Raw genomic sequence first — 11,932 nt, forward strand, 5'->3', positions numbered from 1 at the left:
TTTTAAGACCTGTTTTTAAGACCTGTTTTTACATTTAGTCAAGTTTTGACTAAATGTTTTAACATAGAGGGGGGAATCGAGACGAGGGTCGTGGTGTATGTGTGTGTGTGTGTGTGTGTCTGTCTGTCTGTCTGTGTGTGTAGAGCGATTCAGACTAAACTACTGGGCCGATCTTTATGAAATTTGACATGAGAGTTCCTGGGTATGATATCCCCGGACGTTTTTTTCATTTTTTCGATAAATACCTTTGATGACGTCATATCCGGCTTTTTGTAAAAGTTGAGGCGGCACTGTCACACCCTCATTTTTCCATTAAATTGATTGAAATTTTGGCAAATCAATCTTCGACGAAGGCCGGGGTTTGGTATTGCATTTCAGCTTGGTGGCTTAAAAACTAATGAGTGAGTTTGGTCATTAAAAATCGGAAACTTGTAATTAAAATTATTTTTTTATTAAACGATCCAAAAACAATTTCATCTTATTTTTCGTCATTTTCTGATTCCAAAAACATATACATATGTTATATTTGGATTACAAACAAGCTCTGAAAATTAAAAATATAAAAATTATGATTAAAATTAAATTTCCGAAATCGTTTTAAAAACTATTTTATCTTATTCCTTGTCGGTTCCTAATTCCAAAAACATATAGATATGATATGTTTGGATTAAAAACACGCTCAGAAAGTTAAAACGAAGAGAGGTACAGTAAAGCGTGCTATGAAGCACAGCGCAATCGCTACAGCGCCTAACAGGCTCCTCACTTTCACTGCTTTTTGCACTAGCGGCGGACTACGTTCAGTTTCATTCTGTGAGTTCCACAGCTTGACTAAATGTAGTAGTTTCGCCTTACGCGACTTGTTAAGACCTGTTTTTAAGACCTGTTTTTAAGCCTGGTGAGATCTGATATGGTGAGATAACGGGTTAAACCTTTTTCATGAGGATTGTTTTCTTGACATGAGGGATGGGGTAAAGGGGGGGGTTCCCCATGCTTTGTGCGATGTCAGAATAAAAGCTCATAGCGATTTATGACTTTACTGTAAGCTGCAGTTACCCCAACTGCAACCTAAGAGCTGATGATCGATCTTAAAACCAGGAGAATAACTTTCCATTAGCTTTATATGTCCCCACAACGCTGTGCGGATGACAACAATGAAAGGAGTGAAATATGGGTAGTAAATATAAAACAGGTTCAAATAGTTATTGTCATTTTTCTGTTTAGGAAAAAGAAGCAAGGGTAATTTATGGTACAAGCATACATGTAAATTCAGACAAAACGAAACTTTCACAAGTGCGTCGACCTTTATAATGGTCTTCGGATTTCTCTTCTCTTAAGACTAGCTCTAACTTATTGAAATGCTATAAAGGTTTTAGATTTCATTATAAGCCTTTTCTACATGTCAAAAACGGGTTCATAACGTGAAAAAGTAGACTATCTGACATTCGTCATAAATGCTTACATTCACGTGAAAATGTTTGGCCCGTTGACGATTGTTGTATTAGGCCAAAAAAAATGGTCTGTTTACGGTAACCCGAGCGACCCTATTTTTTTCGCGCGACCCTAGACTTTTTTTTGGCATTTGGGGAAAAAAACCAAAAAAAAACCCCGTAAAAATATGGGTTTTTTTAGAAAAAAACAAAACAAAAAAAACAACAAAATCCCGACCTACCGACCCTATTTTTTGGGCCTATGTTACCGTAAACAGACCTATTTTTTTTTGGCCTTATTATCTTCGCAAAACAAGAGTAACATGCATGTGTTTCGTGACAAAAAGTAAAAGAAAAGAACATCGTTTACTTCGTTGACTGACCTTACTTTAGTCGATAACAAGACCTTTTGGACCCGACAAATCATAAAGGTCAAAAGAAAAGAAGAGAAGAACACGGTGTGTGTGTGTGTGTGTGTGTGTGTGTGTGTGTGTGTGTGTGTGTGTGTGTGTGTGTGTGTGTGTGTGTGTGTGTGTGTGTATGTGTGTGTGTGTGTGTGACTCTGTGTGTGTGTGTGTGTGTGTGACTCTGTGTGTGTGTGTGTGTGTGTGTATGTGTATGTGTGTGTGTGTGTCAGTGTGTGTATGTGTGTGTGTGTGTGTGACTCTGTGTGTGTATGTGTGTGTGTGTGACTCTGTGTGTGTGTGTGTGTGTGTGTGTGAGTGTGTGTGTGTATGCGTGCGTGTGTGTATGTGTGTGTGTGTGAAACAGGTCTTCTGCTTAGGTCTTTTCCAAGAAAATGATTAAAGACGCACACTGAACGAGCAAGTGATGACATTTAAAGATGAGTCTAAAAGAGCTCGACGCACAGATAAAAAAAACCACTTGTTTTAATGTAAAAACAGGGAAGGAACAGTAAAACAAATGTTGAAGGAATACAAGAAAGTATGAACGAAAGTAAAATAAGAAACAAGATATAATGAAAAGGAAGAGTGGCGTGAAGAATAAACAAAGAAACAGACAGACAAACAAACCAACAAACATACCGACTAACCAAATATACAAACAATGAAGCCAGCAAACAAACGATATACTTTTAAGAATGTTGAACTCATACTAAGGTCCTCTGACGCACAAGGAAGAGCAATGCCCTCAATGACATCAGTGTTCCTTTCGATCCTATTCCTACGCGTTACTCGACAAACCCGCTGTCCAAAATGTCAGCTCATCAAGTTCGAACGTTGGCCTTTAATTCTGTCTTACTTTTTTTTTCTTTGCTTTTTCCCTTTCTTTGCTGTTGATGGTCCCCCACACCCACCCCCACCTCCCCCCCCCCCCCCCCACCCCCCTCCCCCCCCCCTTCCCCCTCCTGAAATCCTCGCGTGTTTCTTCTTCATCCTTGGCAGTTGTACGTCGAGTAGTATTGGCAACATGTCATCGCGTAGTGACAGTTCTGTTCTGCTGATTGGCAAATGAAATCAGTGGGATATTAATTATTCTACCAGAATGAACTTACCAGAGCTACGAACCTATTGACAAATTAGAGTCAACGTGTGATCGTTCAGATTCTGTGGAAGTCACGCGTGAGTTCTCGTGCTTGTTACGTGACGATCGCGTTATTGAGTGAATAGTTAAAACCATTGACTTCTTGACATAACGTCGCAGAGTACAAGACAACCACCAACACAAGCAAACGGCGGGATAAGGAAGAAAGAAAGAATTTGTGTGACATTCATTCAATCATTTATTTATTTATTCGTTAGTTCATCTATTCATGTAAGCATTTGTTCGTGGATTGATTCGTTCACGGGTTTATGTTTTCATTTTGTTCATTCATTCGTTCCTTCAATCGTTAGTTCTTTCGTTCAATAATCCGGCATTTTATTTATTCAATTGTTCGTTCGTTTGATCATTTATTCAATAGTTCATTTGTTCAGTCGCTTATTCCTCTCATTTATTTGGAAATTAATTGTGTTTATTTATTTCGTACATTTATTTTATTGTGTTCATTCCTTGGGATCATTTTCTTTGTTAATGTTCATTTATGTATTTATTTATTTATTTTGCTCATTAAATTTATTTATCTGATTTGCAGAGACAGGAAAGCGAAGTCGAACGACGATGCCGAGGAGGAAGAAGAACAAGAAGACAAGGACAGACAGACAGACAGACAGACAGACAGACAGACAGACAGACAGAGAGAGACAGACAGACAGACAGTTAGCAGGTAGAAGAAAATCATATAAGCCTAAGTCTCATCTTTCAAGGAAACTGGGGAGAAATTAGTACGAAGAAAGAACTATAAAGCTGAAAGCAGCAAGTCAGTTAAAAACAAAGAAAGACAGAGAGTAAGACCGAAACCAATAAAAATAAAACATAAAAAAATAAGCAAACAAACAAACAAACAAGCAAACAAAACAAGCAAAACAAACATAAGCATAAAGTAGCATAAACCGACCGCAACAAACATATAAACGCAGAGATAAAAAAAAAATTAAAAACACCAAATCCACAACAACATCAAATTCTTACACAATGAACAAACAACGTAAAAAAGTAACCAACAATAACATAGAACCAATGTTTGAAACTCCCCATACAAGCACCCGTCAGCATTGCTCTGTACGCGGGGTACGTAGCACGCATCCTCATAAGATACGATAAGACATAAGACATACGATTTTATTTCAACCACGTGCATTACACAGGACTATATCTTGGTTTGAGTTCATGCAATACATAGTACATTCAAACACAACAACCAAACAGAGTGCTAACAGAACTGCATACACACACTCACTTACAACCACACGCACACACTGACACACACACACACACACACACACACACACACCACACACACACACACACACACACACACACACACACACACACACACACACACACACACACACTCTACATTATTCCGCGTTCACATCTTGTCCACTTCACATAAGATACTCTTTTTACCAGGTGTACTGCATACTTGAACAGCTGTTGGCAAAGAAGCATAAAACTCAAAATAAAATCTAGATATTTCCACAGTAAGAATTGGGGTCAAATCCTAATAGCACTGAAAAACCAGCATTCTGTACCGAAGTAGCATAATGATATCGTTCAATACGGGTATGGCATCGTTCGACTCGGGTAGCACTGAGCCCGTCGCCACAACGCAGCATCCTTCTTTGAATCGGGTGGATTGCAGTGTGTGATGGTGATATTTCTCGGGTACGGGTGGCATCTGTTGCTATGGGCTGACAGATGAGTACTCTGAAAGCAATTCAGATGTGTGCCTTTTACTAGTTGTAAGTGGTTTAAGCTGGTGTAAATCCTGTTCACTGTGCAACTAGTTTGTTGTTGTGACATGTTGTTGTGACATGTTGTTGTTGTTGTTGTTGTTGTTGTTGTTGTTGTTGTTGGTGGTGGTGGTGGTGGTGGTGGGGTGGTGGTGGTGGTGGTGGTGTTGTTTTAACTCGCTCAATGGTTCTTCATCCATCAATTGTTCGTGTTGCGATTTTGTGTCTGAAGTAGTGGGTATGTGTGCGTAAGGGTGTGTTGATATTGAACTTCAGTTGTTGCTTTGTAAATGTCTATGTATCAGTGTATTATGTCTTGCCACACACATGCCAAATTTCCTTGTATTGATGAGGACAATAAAATTTCTTGCATCTTGTATCTTGTAATTTCTTGTATCTTGTATCTTCTTTGTTGAACAATGTACATGTAGTGAAGTACATCTACACAAACAAACAGGCATGCAGCCAGGGAGATCATACAGGCAATAACGAACATCGGAGCTTCTCGTAACATTCAACAATGAAACGGATACCTTGAATACTTCGTCGGAACGTACTGTCTCCATTCGCGTATCAACGTATCTTCTGCAGGTATAGATCAAAGAGAGGGGAAATAGGGAAAGGAATAAAAAATCTAAATTCAAAACTGATGAGAAAGTGATGGAGTTAAAGTGAGAGAGCGAGGGTGTGTGTGTGTGTGTGGGGGGGTCGAGATATAATCGCCAAGGAGCTACGGAGAGGAGGAAGTGTGTGTAAGGGGGAAGGGGTGGGGGGATGCAGACGAAGCGACAGAGAGAGCTGTCAGGTGGTAGTTTGACAGACAGGCAGTGTGAGATAAATCTTTGCTGCAGGTGTGCAGGTGTGTGGTAGGTAAGGATGAATCGTTTTTATTGTGAGCCGCCGACCAACACACATCACACTCATGTATGGTTGGAAACGATGTGCATTAATTCAGTCTATTGTCAGCCCTCGGGGAGTCTCCCTCTAGTTTTCAACAACATCAACACAAGAAAATGTAATGTCTGTGAAGAAGTTTCAACAACAAAAACCGTTGGTAGACATAGGGGCTGTTTTTTTTCCAACAGCACCAAATGCAAGCTTTAACATATGTTGCGAATAGTTTTAACATGAAGTTTGAGAATAAAACGTAAATCCCTCTTGCTAAAAAAAGCTGAAGAAATTATTGTCTGACAGAGTGTTCTGTTTCTGGCTCTGGTTCTGGTTCTTCTTCTCTTCCTGCTTCTTAATTATTCTTCTTCATCGTTGGCGTTTTCAGATTGCTTGTTTTCCGCCACCTTCTGCAACTCATAATTCTTCCTCTCTCTCAAAGTTCGAGTTCTTACAGTCATCACAATTCCAACAGTTTTATTCTATAATCTGCTTCATTTATTTTTTCAATCACTCAGTAGTACTAACATTCGCGTAATGAAAACGCGTCAGCGCGAGGCCACCTGTTAGACGGTGGAGTGGGTGAGTGGGTGGGTAGAACATAGTGGGTGGGTGATGCGCGTGACATTCGCAAGTGCCTCGTGCATAGCACCTTCTGTATCCATAGTACACTTCAACATTTATTTTTAACCGATCCGATTTCTTCCTAACTTTCTCTACCCCAGTCATATACAATAGGAAACATTTGTAAATATTTACTTTGTTAAATGCTGTGTGCAGAGCTGACATCTCTTCCCCTCCCCCCCCCCACCCCCCCCCCCTCCCTCCATTTTCCGTTAAGGTATCCCATTTGTTCCCTGACTATTGTACTCGGTGAGGTTCAGGCAAGGGTTTTAGAGCCACCTGTTTTAGCTGCACTCGCTTCTCAGGTCATGAAAAGCAAATAAGGTCACAGTTTCAGCGCTAAGTTTTGGAGTGTTTTAGAAAAAAGTGTGTGTGTCTGCGTTGATGGGAAAGGGGGGACTGGGAGGGGAGTACGGGTGGGGGTCGGGGGTCGGGATGGGGGAGGGATGGGGGACAAAAGAACATGAAAAGACTGGTGATGTTGGACAGGAAAGTAGGGGGTAGGGGCAATGTTAAGGTGTAATTGATGATGCTATATGATTAAAAACCTGGCAGAAATAGTTTAAAGTCGTTTTACCTTAAATGTGTATCTTGTAATCTGCCCGCTACGTGCTTCCTTGCCTTTTTTCTTTCGTACTAGTTTGATCTTTAAAGCACTTCTTTCTTTCTGACTTTTTATGTGCTACGTTAATCTTTTATGGCATTTCACCTCTCTTTCTTGTTTTTCTCCATTTTCCTTCCATTCCCGTTTTTACGTGAACACATGATTTTTCATGAAAGAAATGTTTTCGGTTTTGAAACTGTTCACTCTTCTGGTTTAGCCTATTAAGTGCACGTATAATGTACACCTGCAAGCTGTCCGTAATACAGTCTATTGCTAAGCTTTAATAATCACAAGGAAGGAAGGAAAAGAAAGAAAGAAAGAAAGAAAGAAAGAAAGAGAGAAAAAAGGAAAGAAGAAAGAAACAAATGTAACAATGCAGATGTTTCGGATGTTTTTCGTAACGTAAAGAGAATTCTTTGCGTTCTTGTTTTCTGACAACAACGCAACAGGAATGCTTACTTATTTCTGCAACATCTCACTGTTTCATCATTTCTTCTGTAGTTGTCATGCTTTGAAATTCATGCCATCAGTGCAAGATTGCAACTGTTTCGGATTAGTTGTGTTTTTATCTCTCAAAGAAATTTCTCTCATAAAGAAAGATTCAAAGTAGAGGCTGTACTTTGATATAACTTGTGAAGTGTGTCACAATAAACGTGATTCATTTAACCCACATGGGGAGATCAAACAAAAGTCAACGACAAAGCAAAATTAGGTCATAAATTATGATCCTGGATTGTTCAAACGTTGCGCGTTTGGCTACTTATGATGAAGGTGTTTTTTTCTTTTCTAGTGAAGAGGTCAAATACCTCAAGAGGTTTCATTTGTTTTTCGGCCACTGTTGCATCATTCTTTGTTGGGACATTTTTTTTTGTTTAATGATTTAGAGTTGGATTAACACAGTCATTAATAAACTATCAGCGCCTTCCCTCTTTGTTGTATCTGTTCATACTTCAGTTTTGTTTATGTATTTTTTTCTCCTCGGTTTTTGTTGTTGTTGCTACGTCCCTTGTCATTCAGTCCCTTGTCATTCAGTCCCTTGTCATTTAGTCCCTTGTCATTCAGACCCTAGTCATTCAGTCCCTTGTCATTTAGTCCCTTGTCATTCAGACCCTAGTCATTCAGTCCCTTGTCATTCAGACCCTTGTCATTCAGTCCCTTGTCATTCAGACCCTTGTCATTCAGTCCTTTGTCATTCAGACCCTTGTCATTCAGTCCCTTGTCATTCAGTCCCTTGTCATTCAGACCCTTGTCATTCAGACCCTTGTCATTCAGACCCTTGTCATTCAGTCCCTTGTCATTCAGTCCCTTGTCATTCAGACCCTTGTCATTCAGTCCCTAGTCATTCAGACCCTTGTCATTCAGTCCCTAGTCATTCAGACCCTTGTCATTCAGTCCCTTGTCATTCAGACCCTTGTCATTCAGACCCTTGTCATTCAGTCCCTTGTCATTCAGACCCTTGTCATTCAGTCCCTAGTCATTCAGACCCTTGTCATTCAGTCCCTTGTCATTCAGTCCCTTGTCATTCAGACCCTTGTCATTCAGACCCTTGTCATTCAGACCCTTGTCATTCAGACCCTTGTCATTCAGTCCCTTGTCATTCAGTCCCTTGTCATTCAGTCCCTTGTCATTCAGACCCTTGTCATTCAGTCCCTTGTCATTCAGACCCTTGTCATTCAGACCCTTGTCATTCAGACCCTTGTCATTCAGACCCTTGTCATTCAGTCCCTTGTCATTCAGTCCCTAGTCATTCAGTCCCTTGTCATTCAGACCCTTGTCATTCAGACCCTAGTCATTCAGTCCCTTGTCATTCAGTCCCTTGTCATTCAGACCCTTGTCATTCAGACCCTTGTCATTCAGACCCTTGTCATTCAGTCCCTTGTCATTCAGACCCTTGTCATTCAGTCCCTTGTCATTCAGTCCCTTGTCATTCAGACCCTTGTCATTCAGACCCTTGTCATTCAGACCCTTGTCATTCAGACCCTTGTCATTCAGACCCTTGTCATTCAGACCCTTGTCATTCAGTCCCTTGTCATTCAGACCCTAGTCATTCAGTCCCTTGTCATTCAGTCCCTTGTCATTCAGACCCTTGTCATTCAGTCCCTTGTCATTCAGACCCTTGTCATTCAGGCCCTTGTCATTCAGACCCTTGTCATTCAGACCCTTGTCATTCAGACCCTTGTCATTCAGTCCCTTGTCATTCAGTCCCTTGTCATTCAGTCCCTTGTCATTCAGTCCCTTGTCATTCAGACCCTTGTCATTCAGTCCCTTGTCATTCAGACCCTAGTCATTCAGTCCCTTGTCATTCAGTCTCTTGTCATTCAGTCCCTTGTCATTCAGACCCTTGTCATTCAGTCCCTTGTCATTCAGACCCTTGTCATTCAGACCCTTGTCATTCAGACCCTAGTCATTCAGTCCCTTGTCATTCAGTCTCTTGTCATTCAGTCCCTTGTCATTCAGTCCCTTGTCATTCAGACCCTTGTCATTCAGTCCCTTGTCATTCAGACCCTTGTCATTCAGACCCTTGTCATTCAGTCCCTAGTCATTCAGTCCCTTGTCATTCAGACCCTTGTCATTCAGACCCTTGTCATTCAGACCCTTGTCATTCAGTCCCTTGTCATTCAGACCCTTGTCATTCAGACCCTTGTCATTCAGACCCTTGTCATTCAGTCCCTTGTCATTCAGACCCTTGTCATTCAGACCCTTGTCATTCAGACCCTTGTCATTTAGTCCCTTGTCATTCAGTCCTTTGTCATTCAGACCCTTGTCATTCAGTCCCTTGTCATTCAGTCCCTTGTCATTCAGACCCTTGTCATTCAGTCCTTTGTCATTCAGACCCTTGTCATTCAGTCCCTTGTCATTCAGTCCCTTGTCATTCAGTCCCTTGTCATTCAGTCCCTAGTCATTCAGACCCTTGTCATTCAGTCCCTTGTCATTCAGTCCCTTGTCATTCAGACCCTTGTCATTCAGACCCTTGTCATTCAGACCCTTGTCATTCAGACCCTTGTCATTCAGTCCCTTGTCATTCAGACCCTTGTCATTCAGTCCCTTGTCATTCAGACCCTTGTCATTCAGTCCCTTGTCATTCAGACCCTTGTCATTCAGACCCTTGTCATTCAGACCCTTGTCATTCAGACCCTAGTCATTCAGTCCCTTGTCATTCAGACCCTTGTCATTCAGACCCTTGTCATTCAGACCCTTGTCATTCAGTCCCTTGTCATTCAGTCCCTTGTCATTCAGACCCTTGTCATTCAGACCCTTGTCATTCAGTCCCTTGTCATTCAGACCCTAGTCATTCAGGCCCTTGTCATTCAGACCCTTGTCATTCAGACCCTTGTCATTCAGACCCTTGTCATTCAGACCCTTGTCATTCAGTCCCTTGTCATTCAGACCCTTGTCATTTAGTCCCTTGTCATTCAGTCCCTTGTCATTCAGACCCTTGTCATTCAGACCCTTGTCATTCAGACCCTTGTCATTCAGACCCTTGTCATTCAGACCCTTGTCATTCAGACCCTTGTCATTCAGTCCCTTGTCATTCAGACCCTTGTCATTCAGACCCTTGTCATTCAGACCCTTGTCATTCAGACCCTTGTCATTCAGTCCCTTGTCATTCAGACCCTTGTCATTCAGTCTCTTGTCATTCAGTCCCTTGTCATTCAGTCCCTTGTCATTCAGTCCCTTGTCATTCAGACCCTTGTCATTCAGACCCTTGTCATTCAGACCCTTGTCATTCAGACCCTTGTCATTCAGACCCTTGTCATTCAGACCCTTGTCATTCAGTCTCTTGTCATTCAGTCCCTTGTCATTCAGACCCTTGTCATTCAGACCCTTGTCATTCAGACCCTTGTCATTCAGTCCCTTGTCATTCAGTCCCTTGTCATTCAGTCCCTTGTCATTCAGACCCTTGTCATTTAGTCCCTTGTCATTCAGTCCCTTGTCATTCAGACCCTTGTCATTCAGTCCCTTGTCATTCAGTCCCTTGTCATTTAGTCCCTTGTCATTCAGACCCTAGTCATTCAGTCCCTTGTCATTCAGACCCTTGTCATTCAGTCCCTTGTCATTCAGACCCTAGTCATTCAGTCCCTTGTCATTCAGTCCCTTGTCATTCAGACCCTTGTCATTCAGTCCTTTGTCATTCAGACCCTTGTCATTCAGTCCCTTGTCATTCAGTCCCTAGTCATTCAGTCCCTTGTCATTCAGTCCCTTGTCATTCAGACCCTTGTCATTCAGACCCTTGTCATTCAGTCCCTTGTCATTCAGACCCTTGTCATTCAGTCCCTTGTCATTCAGACCCTTGTCATTCAGACCCTTGTCATTCAGACCCTTGTCATTCAGTCCCTTGTCATTCAGTCCCTTGTCATTCAGACCCTTGTCATTTAGTCCCTTGTCATTCAGACCCTTGTCATTCAGACCCTTGTCATTCAGTCCTTTGTCATTCAGACCCTTGTCATTCAGTCCCTTGTCATTCAGTCCCTTGTCATTCAGACCCTTGTCATTCAGACCCTTGTCATTCAGTCCCTTGTCATTCAGACCCTTGTCATTCAGTCCCTTGTCATTCAGTCCCTTGTCATTCAGTCCCTTGTCATTTAGTCCCTTGTCATTCAGACCCTTGTCATTCAGACCCTTGTCATTTAGTCCCTTGTCATTCAGACCCTTGTCATTCAGACCCTTGTCATTCAGTCCTTTGTCATTCAGACCCTTGTCATTCAGACCCTTGTCATTCAGACCCTTGTCATTCAGTCCCTTGTCATTCAGACCCTTGTCATTCAGACCCTTGTCATTCAGACCCTTTGTATGCCCTGCAGTCCGGACTGACGATCTAACAGCGAACGACAAGAAGAAGAAGACTCTTTGTATGGGTTGGTTTTGGATTGTGTTCTTCCATTTTAATCTGATGGTTTGTTGTTTGTGTGTCTCTCTTGTGTGTCGATCCCTCGAGGTTGTTTTTATTTTCTTCCTCGTGTTATCAATATTCAACAATCACACATTCATTCATTCATTCATTCATTCGCTCACGGTTTACCAGCAAGCGGCCGAAAACTCAGCCAAGCTAAGTTCTTGTTACTTATTGTTTGTCTGTGCACTTAAAAGGCCGT

At 41.7% G+C, this 11,932-nt stretch overlaps 2 protein-coding genes across 2 annotated transcripts; one reads left to right on the top strand and one right to left on the bottom strand.

Moving 5' to 3' along the window:
- Positions 1-7,976: 7,976 nt before the first annotated feature.
- LOC138957342 (uncharacterized) lies at positions 7,977-9,566 on the top strand (the record flags this gene model as incomplete). Its single annotated transcript, XM_070328468.1, has 1 exon — positions 7,977-9,566. A coding segment is annotated over one exon (1,590 nt), but the record flags the coding sequence as incomplete, so codon positions are not given.
- Positions 9,567-10,124: 558 nt separating this feature from the next.
- Positions 10,125-10,987, bottom strand: LOC138957341 (glutamine-rich protein 2-like). The gene is made up of 2 exons (XM_070328467.1): positions 10,979-10,987; positions 10,125-10,844 (listed from the first exon to the last, which is right to left on the bottom strand). Exons 1-2 carry the CDS (start codon positions 10,985-10,987, stop codon positions 10,125-10,127), a joined length of 729 nt encoding a protein of 242 aa, XP_070184568.1.
- Between the last annotated feature and the right edge of the window lie 945 nt (positions 10,988-11,932).

This window comes from Littorina saxatilis, unplaced genomic scaffold, assembly GCF_037325665.1.
Source record: "Littorina saxatilis isolate snail1 unplaced genomic scaffold, US_GU_Lsax_2.0 scaffold_1851, whole genome shotgun sequence".
Taxonomy (NCBI): Eukaryota; Metazoa; Mollusca; class Gastropoda; order Littorinimorpha; family Littorinidae; genus Littorina; species Littorina saxatilis.